We start from the raw sequence: 14,924 nt of genomic DNA on the forward strand, positions 1-14,924 counted from the left end.
GATTTACAGTTCTCAATGCCGGTGCACTTTGGTCTCCGCATGTATTAATGATTGAACAGGGAAAATGTGTTCTCATCATTAACTCTAATGTTTCCTTAGTTGAGTTAGTAAAAGAGCCATCCTCTTTTTTCAAAGTACCTAACCCATTAGAATGATCTTTAGCGAGGATTTTCTGCAATCTAGCAGTTGCTGGAGTATTTTCAATGTTTTCACATGTGTGCCTCCAGTGAATCCTCTTTGATCTTCGTATTTCCCTATTATAGGCAGTGAGAGTTTGTTTATACTCCTCCCACTGTTGTGTTCTTTTTGCCCGGTTAAATAATTTCCGAGTTTTCTTTCTAAATTTCTCCAAAGTTTTGTTCCACCAAGGTACATCTCTATTCGTAGAGCGTTCCTTTGCAGGACAGCTTTCGTGATAAGCTTGTTGGATCAGGTTTGAAAGTTGTTTTGAGTTGTCCTCAAGTTCTTTACATGTCCTTGAGCAGCCTTTCAAGTTCTTGACTCCAACCTTCAGTTTCAAATTATACTGATCCCAGTTTGTTTTCCTGGGATCTCTTATAATTTCCTTAAGTTGCTGATTAGCTTCGTAATCAAACATGATTTGCTTGTGATCGGACAAAGATTCTTCATCCGATACGTGCCAATTTTTTTATTTTATCAGTCATCGTTGGACTGCATAGTGTTAAGTCAAGTACTTCTTGCCTTATTGCGTTTACAAAAGTTGGCTCTTCCCCTTTATTGCATATATCTATATCATTTGATGATATATAGTCTAAAAGGAGTTCACCTCTGTTATTGGTATCTGTGCTGGCCCAAACAGTGTGATGGGCGTTTGCATCACATCCTTTGCTTTGTTTTGTTTCTTGCAGTAAGAAACCAAATTTACCACTTCTGGTGGAGGTACTTCACCCAAATCTCCTGGAAAATATGCAGATGCTACACAAATTTCAGTCGTGCCATGGGTCGTTGGAACCTCCATCATTATTGCTGTGAGATCTTTTGTAATCAATTCTGTAATTGGAAAACTTTTTATGTTTTCACTTACTAAAATGGCAGCTCTTGGCGTGAGCTCACCTTCGGCGTAAATCAATTTACACGACTTTGTAGGAATTCCTTGTATCCTACCTTTATAAGTCCAGGGCTCCTGGATCAGTGCTACAACCAGGTTGCTTTCTGTGAATCTTCTACAAAGTACAGCAGTTGCTCCCTTTGCATGGTGAAGATTCACCTGGACAAATTTAACATTTTTTCTTTGTAATTTTATATGATTTGTGGTACGACCGGGCTGTTTTGGGTTTAGTCCTGCACCGTTGACACAACTGGGTCCTGGGATTTGACTGATTATATCAGCATCGCCAGTTTCCTCTTGGGTCTTATCGATGTCAGGGTCCCTCCTGAGTGCTGATCCCCCACTTGATTTGTTATTTATATTTATATTAAAAATGTTATTAATTGTTTCCATCTCAATGGTCTTAATTTGCTGGGAGAAAGAATCAGCTGTCCGTTACCAGCTTAGAACAGAGGGAGCAAATTACTGCACGGGGTGCCCTGGTACCATGCAGGCTCCGTACGACCTTGGGAGACTTAATTAGACCCCCCCCCCCAAGCATTCATCCTTAGGCACGGGTCGCGTTACGCCGAGGATTGGGGTCCTCCTCCGCAATTTACTCAGAATGCAGCATGCTCCAATGTTGCTTGCTACATTGGGAGCAAACGTTTTTTTACAAGATTTGCCGCGGAAGAGACTCGGTGCAGATCTAGATGGATCCATCACGTGTTTGTCATGGAGCCATCCAGCGCTGCACACCGAAAGACAAATCTCAACACTCCTCATTTATCCTGGCTTGTGACAGACAGTTTGGGTCCCGATCCAATTTCCCCATCACTTGTTCACTCTTTTTATGGAGTCACACGTGCTAGTTAATCAGCGTGGTCCCTCACTGGCGGAGTTATAATACCCAAATTACACAAGAATGTCAAATTTCAATAATGATTCGAAAATATTAGGATATTGTCGTTATCGTCGGGCCACTGTTATGGTCGGGCCACCACGATTTTACAGTTTTAGGAACTCATTATATCTATGATACAACCATTGTAAAACTTCTTACTGTGATAGCTAACTTTTGACAATATTGTGAGTTTCAATCGTGTATTCAAAACACCCGTACTGAATTCAGTGACTAAATCTTACAAAAAAAATTCCAGGCGCATGAACTTTTCTTCAAGAAATGGTTAATGAAATGCAATTATCGAGATAAATTTTGAAAATGTATAAAGTGTGTTGTGCTGCACACGAAGACTATAGAAAAATCCCCTCCAGTAAAGTGTTTGGGAAGGCTAAGGTGAAACACTAGAAAAGCGCTGTTTGTAAAGGTCGGGCATAACATACAGGACAATCCATCCCATTGCCGTAACCCTCGACGTGACTCGAAAGGACTCGAGATTGCTCCCGAAACGTGCACGTAGTACATCAGTCGCTCCAAGGTAGTTTTGATCAGCCACATCAGTTTGTCCGGAAAACCGTACACGTACATTATCTGCCATAGCTGTTCGCGTTCAACTGTATCGTATCTGCCCTGAAAACCACGAAGATATGATGCGTGGGCACGTTGCACTCTCGCCATTTCTGGAGAATTTGTCGGAGAGCAAAAAAATTTATCCGTAGTAGCACGGGCCCCCATTAAGCCCTACGAATTCTCTAGCTATTGGGGATAGACGACGCACCAAAATCTGAGCACCTTGTAGGCGGCGTTGACGAGCGTAATGCCACGGTAGTTACAGCAATCTAGCCAGTCGCCCTTTTTGTAGATGGGACAGAATACACCTTCCATCCACTCCTTCGGTAACTTCTCCTCCTCCCAAATCTTTAAAATTATCCTGTGAAATGCCATTACTATCAGTTCTTGGCCATTTTTGTAGAGCCCCAATTAGCCCGAAACAGGTCCAGGTCCAGGTATTCCAGGTCCTCACGACCTCTATCCTCCTTCTGGCGCTTTTTTTTTCCCAGGACCGTGGTCAACTCATTCCGCTATTCGCTATGTAAGCACAAATCGATTTCTTGTACTCTCATAGAACTAACATAGTTTGTGAAGATTTATGCAAAGCATTGTCTATACTTTACAGCAATGTTTCGCTCATATAGTGAATTGAATCATTTTTAAATAGTACCAAAGAGCTTAGCTTTTGATTAGTATTGTCAAACGAGAAAGGATTATGTCTAACTGCGATCCAAATCCCCTTATGTTCCATAATAATGTTTTTTTTCTCTTTGGCATCACTCCAAACATCGAACAAGTGACAAAAATCAAAACATGTGACAGGAAAATTAGGGAGAAGATTATTTAGGTACTATTACATGTAGGGTCCGGCATCGTCGAAACGAATAAATGAAGCTGACTTTCTTTTACCTTCGCATCATACAAGAAGCGACTGGTTTCATTTGTTGAACAGAACGTTTCAAGCAAGCGTCAACTGAAGTTGGTGACTGTTTCAAGTGACGACAACTGAAAGACAGGCACGATTTGTCGATGTTGACTAGGTTAAATACTATTTGCGTTATATTGTAGGAAATGTTACTCAAATACAATTCATTTGCATTAAAAGTTGCTAATCTTCTACTAAATAGAAAAGCGAAAATTAAACGATCGTCATGATGAAGTGAAACCCGTTTTACTGACGCTGATTGAAGCCAGTTTTGCAGCGAAGCGGTATCGCTTCAGTTGAAACCGCTTCATTGCTTCATTGTCGATAGACGATTTGCAATTAAAGGTGACGTTGTCGGGCCCTGATTACATAACAATAAATCAATTATCCTAGGTACAACAGACGATTTATCCAGGTTCGCATCTACTAGCGAAGGTCCTTTAACGGGACGGCGCCTGTAATTTTACAAATCGCAGCTTTTCCGGCGTCCATCGGATGGCGAAGAACGCCAAGAAAAAGGGAGGTTCCGATATTTGCAGGGACGCAAAACTGATGAAGAAACGATCGTAAAACAGTTTTCGATACGATATAAAATGTCTTGTTAATTTTCAATTTCATTAACAAAATAATGTAAAATGCAAATCAAATCAACCGGAGTTGCTGCCAGACGGTCGATCGCGCTGAAAAACCATACGACACTCAATTAATTAACATCGATATAAAGTATGTGGAAACAAGCTCCAGACGCCGGGTGTCCGATTCTTCGGCTGTGCGCAGACCCCGGACAGGCGCACGGTCCCGAAGGCTTGTGCGCGGGGCTGATCAACCCGCACCCGATGCGATTGAGGATAGAAATTTTGTTGATTTTGCAGCCTCTCAGACCCACTTACCACCTCTCGCGGCTTAGCAAACTGCAATCGTCATGAGAAGCAAATCAATGGTGGATTGAAGTTTTTTTTTCTCTTTAACTTTTTTTTCGGTTCTGCTGCAACGTCTCACAGCATACGTACACTGAACGGTTAGGCAGGCTTATGTTCTTCGCGATCGCTTCAGGTCAATCGTCTTCGGACGAGATACAGTCGATTTTATTAGCTCGTTTTACGCTGATTTTTTCCTACATTTTCTCACATCGCAGATGTGATAAACCAAGACGACGGGGGATTGATTGGGTCCATTAGTGTTTGACATTCGTTTTAAACTGCACCATTAGTGTAGGAGACGAATTCTTCCGAATTTCTAACGTGGATAAGAGTAGTAAACTAGCCGCTCTATTACCTTACCCGGTGTCACACGGTAATTTTGGTTTCAACTCGACCAGATTATTAACCTAAATAGTTCGGGATTTGATATCAGATTTTATATGTATGCTGCACATGGCAGCATACAACCCATCGTTATTCCCATTCCTATTATTCAGTTTTATGACATATAACTGATCATCAAATCAGCGACACAATATTTACCATACGACTCCACCCCTAAAAAATCATATTTTGAAGTCGTGAATAAATATGACAGCTTAAGCGAAAATGTGTGTCCGGATCATATTACGCTTATGATCGATGGACTATTGAATCAATCATTTTGTTTTAATTTAACGACAATATTCCCTATTAGGCAACGATTTGTATGCTAACGCAGTTGTAAATAATTTCGATTGCGGTGGCTGAACTACCGAGTTCCATCCAACAGGTGGGTGATATCACAGCCACCGCAACGGCCGCCCGGTAGCATGACAGCTGGAACCAGGAACCGACATCGTTAGTGGTTAGCGGAGATCAAATGCAATGCAGTAAGCTACCACGCGCCACGTGCCACACGCCTCGAACGGGAATTTGTATATTTCCATTATTTAGCAATCTAAGGTTTTTAAGCAAACTCACAGTTGCGCTAATACAGATATGAATAAATTTCCTTTAAAGAAAACGTAAATGTGGTTTTTCAAAGGAAAGAGAACTTTGAAAAAATAATAAACTTTTCAACAAATTTCTAATCAGAAAAAAGACGTCCTGTTCAACCTAAAAACTCAATTTGGAATAAATATGCTCAAAAACCATTGAGCCTAGCATTGTACACAATTGTTAGCATAGGAAACAAAGTTCAAAGTCTTCTCTCTTATGCGAAAATCTTCCGAAGTAAAGACAATATTAAAAGGGACTCTGTTATCACTGTTCGATCGTTGCATTGTTCAAACTTCTACATCTGTTCTAAATTTGGGCTTTCACCATTTTTTTCTAATTCAACTAAGAATTTTGTTCGTGAAAATTTATTCTAAGTGTTCAAATTGGCAAGGAAAATACAGTGAATACATTTTTAAGAACGAAACTCTGCTTATGAGATTCAAACAGTTAATGAAAACTCGTTGCCCCTCAAAACGGAAAGAAATCTAATTCCGATACCGTGAATGATATCATGAAATCATGAAGTTTGAATTGCTGTCAAATCATGACTGAACTGCCATATCAGGCAGCACAAAATCATGAATAATATCTTATGATTTTAAGTCGAGTTGTACTGCAAGAAGCTCATGATATCATGATTATTATTCATGGTGTATTTTCATAAAACATAAGGTAAAAACCTGAAATGACCTGAGTTATTTTGCTCATTTTGGAGATTATATTTCTATCCCCCAACAAACACCGAAGCTGACCTAAAATGCTACTGATTCGATTACAGCTGATTCAACTCTGAATACAGGTGGTAGACGCTGAATAAATCTAAGCAAAGGCCTCTGTATTCTATAAGTGTTTAAGTAAGCAGCCAACGAATGCTTCACATAATAGTGCTTATGACAGATTAGGCGCATCTTCAACCTCTCTACAACTCGTCAATATTCTCAAAAATTGTGCTGTACTAGCTGAATAAACGATTTGTCATTTTAACAAACAGCCCTCCCACGAAACATTTATGCGCTGATTAAACATTTTAGCAGCCATTATTATGCAGCCATAGCTGAATATGCATCGAATAAAATTTATGTAAATAATTCTACAATACTTATTCAGCCGAAATTGAAGAACTTATACAACCTATTTCGTTTGAGCAAAAACATTCCATCAAGAAGACTGGCTTCTCTTCCTCGCGCCCATACAAATGACGAGCAACAGAAGCAACAGTGCACCCCTCGCGTCAAAAGTTTAAGCTGTGTGTACAGGTATTGAAGGGAAAAGATGTATCCGAGCGTGCCTATACATTGCATACGTGTTTGTGTACATCCATATGCTAATATATACACACTAGAATGTGAAAGTTCAATTTTAACTCGCCAGATAGCATTGGTGTTACAGTCGCTCGACATTGGCTCGACATTGGCAGAGTTGCCAGTCTTCTTGATGGGATATTTTTGGTTTGAGGCAGAAAAAAAATACTTGTTAAGCAATTATATCGCCCTCTATATAACCTCAGTGCGCCTTGTTTTCAGCTTTGCGCAAATTAGTTATTTTAATATGCGCAATAGCCTCTATCAAGCTTCATTGCAGCTTCGAAAGCAGCTATTGGCAAGCAAGTTTACATGTTTAAGAGCTAAAAAAAGGTTTTTATTTCTAAAACTAAACCATAGTTCAACTACAAGTAGTATAAAGTCAGTTATAAAAGCGTTTGATTAGCCTGAAATTGTTACTTGGGTAGCTGCTTTCAAAGCTGCAATGGAGCTTAATAAAGCGCAGCGCAGGCAATCTACACCAAACTGAAAGCGGAGTCTAGGAGAATTGGGCTAAAAATAAATGCGTCGAAGACCAAAAACATGAAAGGAAGAGGCTCAAAGGACACAAAAGCGCGTCTCCCACGGACGGTAACCGTTGACGGCGACGAACTAGAAGTGGTAGAGGAGTTCGTGTATTTGGAATCACTGGTGACCACGGACAACACCACTAGTAAGGAGATTCAGCAGCGCATCCAAGCGGGAAATCAGGCCTACTTTGCCCTTCGTAAAACGCTACGATCAGGAAACATACGCCGCCGCACGAAGCTAACAATGTACAAAACCCTTATTAGACCGGTAGTTCTCTATGGACTTGAAGTCGTAAGGCTGCTCAGGGAGGACATACGCGCCCTTGCCGTGTTCGAGCGGAAAGTGCTGTGGACGATGTTTGGCGGAGTACGAACTGAAAGTGTAGAGTGGCAAGGGCGTATGAATCACGAGCTATGGGCACTGCTTGGGGAGACTCCCATCGTACATCTAGCGAAAGTTAACAGGCTACGGTGGGCCGGACACGTCGTAAGGATGCCGGACGACAGTGCGACGAAAATAGTCCTCTTCAACAACCTCACCGGCACCAGGAACAGGGGGGCCCAACGTGCACGATGCGATGGCTCGACCAGGTCGAAAGCAATTTGCGATTTCTGAGACGACTATGAAATTGGCGACGAGTTGCCCAAGACCGAGTTGAATGGAGACGAGCCACCCCGGCTCTATGCTGAAGAAAAAGAAGAAGAAGAAGAAGATTGTCAAGTTAACATATAAACAGTCAAGTCAAATCAAATCAGTAAAATTCTATCAAACGTGGACAAATAGATTTTAATATAATTGTATATAATTGTAAACCGCGAACGGTTTATCTCTTTCGATAATAGAAAGCGAATCTTCCGAGTAGCCGTCGTGGCAAATGGAAGAGTCGAATAACGACGACACTTGATTAAAGTCCCGCTGCAGCCCGCTGATAGCGCCATTCATGCTGTAATTTGTGCGACGAGGTGGCAATCTCAACATTGCATTGTTCTGCAGCGCTCGTGGTTGAACATATATGTTAATCTGCCCCTACAGCGCTGGGGGTTCAATTCTCTCTTGTACGCTATCCGCAATAAACGGTACTCTGGAGATAGCCCTACGAACACGGAGAGGTTCAAGAATCCCAGAACTGACCGCACCAGCGAACAGTATAACGATTTGAGGCCCGAAGCAGTATATGTCAGAAAAAATTTTCGCACTCCTAACGATAAAACCTAAGAACCTTAAGCCTTATATACGAGATATGATGCTTGTACGTTAACTGCGAATCTAAGATAACACCCAAGTCTTTGATGCATGCAACACGTTCAATACTGTGCCTTCGAGCTCATAACGAAACAGGATCGGATTTTTCTTTCGGAAAAATTTGATTGCTGAGCACATCTCCGGGTTCACTATCATACAATTCACGTCGCACCAAGTTATTCCCACAGCACGATCCAGTAACGGGTGCTACTTGTGGAAAGGCGTCAACAGTGGTTACTGCTCTGTCCAGAATGATGTCAAAAGCCCAAAAGGCTATGGATCAAGCAGTAACAAGAGACGCCTGATGGCCAGCGTAGTCATGCCGATGCTGAGACATGGCGCGTCGGCTTGGGTTTCAGCGCTGCGCAATAAGCGCAATCATGAATGAGTTGCAACGGCTAGAACGGGTGCAACGATAGTGTTTGACAGACCATAGCTAGGTCATGGTAGTTGAACCGCTGTTATATTTGTTCCGATGGGAGTTTCGAAAATTCTAGAAACAGATTAGTAATACAGTGGTGAAGGCAGTCATTGTAAGTCGTTCTAGGAGGGTTCCAGATAACAACCCCATCTATTGAGTATTGCCCAAGCAGCACAATTTCAGCATCTCAGTTGCATAAACCTATTTTCGACCAGAATGTCATATAACGGTTGCCATGTCCTTTTTGTAACAACTGTATTAGTAAGGTGCATGCCCACCGAAATAGACTAACTGCTCCAATTATTTATTTATTTATTTTATGTACCATCTCCGACTACGTCGTACAGATTACTAACTTAATGCTAATCTCTTATCTTACCACTAAACACATTTCTAGACATCGTAAACAAAAACTAAAACAATTATTATAGCCGTAGTTTGTTCTGTGAAACGAAATTACAAATAATGGCGGATTACGAAGCCGCCGATGAGGGACATTCCATCGCATCTAACCCAAGAGCTCGGAGCATTCAACGTTTTCTGTTATGAGATCAAAGACAAACATCCGCTGCTGTTTAACTCGCCTGGCCGAGAGTATCTCCAGCTTTATCAACTGACAACGTTCTGGATAACTTTCAAGATTAACTTGGGCATTCCAGGGCAGCTGACGCAATTTGGCGAATCGCAAAAATTTCTTCGCTCAATCGCAAGAGATTGCGTTATTTTGAAAGGCGCCCAAACAGGATGTGCATACTCCGATATGCTTAGGATAAGCGAGCAATACAGGCAATAAACGTCCGTGAATCCAGAAGCATGTAACCGCACACAACCAAGCACTATGTTAGCTTTGGCAGTATGGCTTAGGCTTATGTGCTCGTTAAACCTCAGCTTCGAGTCGATTGTAACTCCTAGATCGCGGATAGAGTTGACACGTTCCAGACAATCAGTTCCTATTTTATACTGATGCAGTATTGCAGTATATACAGTATTGCAGCGACTGTAGGAAATTATTTTGCATTTTTTGCTATTAACACGCGTGCCGTTGTCATCACACCAAATAAGCAGTTGGTTGATATCTGCTTGTAATGCGACGTAGTCGACAGGAGTGAATCACTCGAAAAATTTTTAGATCATCGGCAAAAGAAAATTTTGATGATGAAATCAGTTCCAACAAGTCGTTCATATAGATAATAAAGATGAGAGGGCCAAGCACACTGCCTTGGGGTACCCCAGATGATTTGCAGAATATTTTCGAGTGCACGAAATTCACTTTAACGAAGGCTCTGCGGTCAGACAAGTATGAGCCTAGTCATTCAGTGAACCATGATGGAAATCCCATATGGTACAATTTGTCGATGACGAGATTATGTGGGACAGTATTAAAGTTCTGTGAACCAGTTTTTCAAATACTTTACTATGGCAGCAAAGGATGGATATACCCCGATAGTTGGCAACAGAATTGTGACATCCCGATTTGTGAATTGGAACTATGGATGCCATTTTCCATGTATCTGGGAATTTTCTTTCCAGGAGCGAGCGGTTAAAAACGGTGGCAATCGGTAACGCAAGCGAAACGGCACAGTTTTTCAGAAAAATTGGAGGCAGGCCGTCTGTTCCGGGTCCTTTCGTTGAACGTTGAGTCGAGATCTTCCAGGGCGTTCTGAACTTCGTCTGCAGAAAACTGTATAAGCGGCAGATTGATATTTAGGAACGGTATGTGAGCAAAGCAGTTCTGTCGCTAGACGGGTGATGATTTGCTCAAAAAATGAGGCAAACATATTGACTGCTTCCGAATTGGAGTGAGAAGTTGTTTTGTCGAGACTGACGGACGAAGGAACATTATTACCGACCTTCCGTTTCCTAATAAAATCCCAGAAACGCGAAGGATCCTGTTTGACAGCTGACTGAATCCTTTGAAGGTAGTTTTCGTGCGTTGCAGAAAGAACGGCTTTGTACTCTGCCTTACGCTCACGAAGCTTAATTCTATCAAATTCATTTTTAGTTTGAAAGTATTGGTTCCGCATTTTACGAAGGTTTTACGCAGGTTTCGGAGTTCAGGAGTCCACCACGGCTGCTTGAAATTATTGGTTAATCTTTGTCTTTTTTTGGGTACGTGTCGAGCTATCAACGTCTAAAAGCAAATCATAAAAATCTAAAAGCATCTGGTCAACTGAACCAATAGCAGAAAGATGATAACTCCAATCCACGTCTGCAAAAATTGAATTCAGTATGTCGTAGTCACATGCACAGTAGTCGAATTTGATTTGTGCACTTCGGTCGTCCCTAATCGGTGCGTCCATCTCGTCAAATAGCAAAATAAATGATGCGTGGTGACAATCGACAGGCAACAACGGAGAAGATGGCGCGATTATGTCAAAGTTTTCCGGGTGATTGGTAAATACAAGATCTAAGAGCCTGCCATTCACGTTGACAAAATGATTAATTTGTCTCAAGCCCTTGCCAAATATTGGGTCTGTGAAGTATTGCTCAATTTCTGCTGAGATGTGCGAAGGGATATATCCGTTAATGTCATCGTCGACATGCCACCTCAAGTCATGTAAATTAAAGTCCCCAATTGATAGAATTATGTCAGACTCCGTGAGGCGGTCCGCAACACATTGTAGCGCTTTTGAGTGAGCCGAGTATAGTTCGGTACTTGAGTTGGGCGGGAGATAAATAGCAACTATATAAATAGAACGACTTTGCAAATTAATATGGACTGCGATTTGTTCGAGTTCACGACAATCCGCCAGGATAATGGACACGCATTCTAAAGCATTATTGATTGCGATCAATACTCCCCCGCCCCGTGAGTGATTGCTGGACAATTCGTTACGATCACAACGAAATAGAGCGCAGTTAGGAGATATTTCGTTGTTGTCGATATCAGCCCTAAGCCATGTTTCCGTAAAGACAAGTACATCATACTCACAACTGGACAACAATAATCATAGTCGAGCAATTTTAGTTCGCAGGCCCTTACATTCTGATAGTACACAGAAGGAGTGCAATGGAATGTACAGGCTTCTGCACTAGGTGCACCGGATTCCGAAATAAGGCTGCAAACTGGAGTATCCGAGGGATGATTGCCGCGTTAGATGCAACATGATACGACGTAAGATTTCTAATTGGAGTGGAGATCCGTAGGGATGGGTGGTCCGCTATTGGCATTACTCGTACCACACGAAGAAGCCGAGTTGCTAGGATATGAAGCGGCATCAGATATCGAAAATTCGGATTGACGAATATACTTGCCTGACGTTGCAGGCTGGAAGACCCCATCACCACTCCCACACACAGGAATTAAAGGTAAAACGCATTGCATGGGATTGATGCCATGTGAATTGGATATCATGTACTTAGGTACTTACCTTTGATTGCCTGTAAAAAAAAGTCTTCACTCAACTCATGCTTCATGTTTTCTCTAGCTACGCACTATTTTGTAAATTGAGGTGAGTAGATGTGCGATATACAAACCCGAAAACTAACTGCTGGTGTCCTTTGAATAGCATAGAATAAGTTCCTATTTCCTTCGAATAAAAAGAAACGTTTTAACACTTCATAAGTTTGCAGGCCTACAATTTATTGTATATAGACAAACAGTTTCAACAAAATAAAATAAAATCAATAATTTCTCAAGCACAGACTTAGATCCAATGAAAACTAATGTTTCGTCAGTTGCGAACTTCCATTACGAAAGTTTAGTTAAGCTTGCGCATCACAACATCCCAGTAAAAACACATTTTCGTTTGCTGCATACCATCTTTACACGGCTCACATATATTTAATCTACAATAAATAGCTACTTCCACACCGGACAACAACCCGATCAGGTGCCACTGCGTTCTACGTCCAGCTGAATCGACGGTTCCGACTCGGACCGCTTGTGCGTTCGATGGTGATGCATTCCTTGATACGACGAAAAACTGTCTCCATCGCCAGAAGATTCGGCTCCCCCTGTCACGTTGGCCATCGCAGAAGATTCCTGCTGTAAATCGGGCACACTTCGAGCCAGGTTTTCTTCCTCTTTGCGAACCGGGTCTTCTGCGGTACTATTTAGAACCTTATCATTCAGTTTTACGTCGTCCAAATCGACGTCGCTATTAGAGAACAAAGCGGTAGCCCCCAATGTTGATGTTTCCCGTATAATGCTGTCCTTGGCTTGGTGTTCGGTAATCAATTTGATCTGCGGAACTGACTCGATAGTTTGCGACCGATTAAGCACACTACTAACCGGATGATGGATTGGGGAGGTTGCAATGTCACTAGTTGGTTTACTACTACTGCGGGAATGCTGCAACGGAGTAGAAGTAGTCGGCCCAGTATTGTGTTGCTGGTTATTTAGTAGATTTTTCTCATCCTGATGTTTTTGCATTAGATCACAAGCCTTCCCTAGCGTGCAAACCGTGTTCAAAACTCGACAGGAGAGAAGAACAATGTAAGCAATTACAAATAGCAATATTGACGCAGCATTTTCGAAAGAAACAGCGTGATAAATTGCTTTAACAAGAACAACTCCCAAAGGAAAAGGTATGAAACCCATCCTTCTAGCCACCAAATCAGAATGATCGGAAAACGCGTGCTTTTGGCGTGTCTGTGTCATGTCATAAGCCAGGCTCGTTGTGTATTCCCGATAAACGTCGATAGGAATTTCGTTGAAGCGCGTAATGAAAGCGTGTTTAATCCAATCAACGAACAATTCAGTTAGCATTACATACATGCAATCCGGTATCATAACAAAAAACTGCTCCGATTTCCAGCTGAATTCCTTCATTGTCTGAATCAACACTATTAGCATTAATATTGTTAAATGGAACCGTTCCCGAACATCGCTGCAGCTTAACTGGAAAAGATTGTTCTTGTCAAATTTCTTGAAAACACTTCCTTTCAACTCAACGAAGTTATTCGACATCATAATCGTAAGCAATCCTTTGTTGTTAGAGTTAATCGCAACATTCAGCGATGTAGCTTGGAACATTACCAAGGCACTATGAATAGTAACGTAAATGATAGCAAACAGGAAATGTGGAATTGTTCCTAGGTGCTGCTTCTTACTGTCCTTTGGTTCAGTAGCTGTCCAGAAGAGAGCGTCAATCGTATCTTGTCCGAATGCTGATAGCAACCGATCTCCGACCTCCAGCATATTATAGAATATGTATAATTTTATAATCGATTGACTCTTTATCAAATGGTACAGCATATTCGTGTCGACATAGAACATGGCCCAACTGCATATGACCCATATAGTACCCTTCAATAAATCACAAATTTCCGCCGGAGCCAGCAATCGTTGACTAGGTCTTCGCATCCCTAAACAGCGTGCTATTGGACGGCTTATCAACGCCCACAGTGCTAAGATAAACCGTATTGGAAGAAACGTATAGATATAAAGAAACGAGTCCGCACACTGTAGCACTCCGTACGCCATGAAACTCTCCAACTCTCGTGGGATCTTCATAAAGGAGTAAATCTTTTCTCGTCTTGCGGAATATCTTTCTTCATCGTGCTCCAGCACATAACCACGGGTCAGTTCAATTCTTATAAAATCATACAAACTACTTTTACTGCGGTGATCTGAAAAATTGAATGATTGTTTTAGAAAAATTATTTTTTTCTGAAAAATTTTGCGCTACAATCACCGTCATAAAACCAAAACAAATATGCAGAATCCATCTCCCGAAAGAAAACATTTCGGAGCAGACCTTCAATATACCAAAAAGTAAAATGCGTTCCACTCACCTTTTCCATCTCCTGCGGAAGGAGTTATTTCACCATTGCGTGAACTGCCGAAACTACTCCGGCGAAATGCGTCCTCATCCAGGAAGATATCCTCCACCCGGTTTCCTCCACCAGCTAGCAATGCACTCGCTGCACCTGAAGCAGCCCCTTCCATACCAGCAAAACCGTGCTGCTGAGCCAAATCACCACGGAAGCGAAGTTGCCTCTTTTGCTGGTACGATGATGAAAAACTGTCCTCGCGCGATCGATGAGCCATTATTCAATGGTTGCGATCGAAGCATGTTACGATCACGATCTGATATACAAGAATTTTTCACAATTTCTTACTAATCTTCAACACAAAACGCACTCTCCGAAATTTAT

At 41.7% G+C, this 14,924-nt stretch overlaps 1 protein-coding gene across 1 annotated transcript; it reads right to left on the bottom strand.

Moving 5' to 3' along the window:
• Positions 1-12,398: 12,398 nt before the first annotated feature.
• Positions 12,399-14,920, bottom strand: LOC128742318 (protein TAPT1 homolog). The gene is made up of 2 exons (XM_053838648.1): positions 14,562-14,920; positions 12,399-14,396 (listed from the first exon to the last, which is right to left on the bottom strand). The coding sequence occupies exons 1-2, from the start codon at positions 14,815-14,817 to the stop codon at positions 12,652-12,654; spliced, it is 2,001 nt and encodes a 666-aa protein (XP_053694623.1). The 5' UTR covers positions 14,818-14,920; the 3' UTR covers positions 12,399-12,651.
• Positions 14,921-14,924: the final 4 nt, after the last annotated feature.

Source organism: Sabethes cyaneus, chromosome 3 (genome assembly GCF_943734655.1).
Source record: "Sabethes cyaneus chromosome 3, idSabCyanKW18_F2, whole genome shotgun sequence".
In the NCBI taxonomy this organism is placed as follows: Eukaryota; Metazoa; Arthropoda; class Insecta; order Diptera; family Culicidae; genus Sabethes; species Sabethes cyaneus.

What these genes read in the sequence shown, in the direction of transcription:
- LOC128742318 (XM_053838648.1), bottom strand. Translation starts at nt 14,817, where the DNA reads ATGGCTCATCGATCGCGCGAGGACAGTTTTTCATCATCGTACCAGCAA. An exon ending in TTCCGCAGGAGATGGAAAAG is followed by an intron (nt 14,397 to 14,561) that starts GTGAGTGGAACG and finishes TCAATTTTTCAG; the next exon opens with ATCACCGCAGTAAAAGTAGT.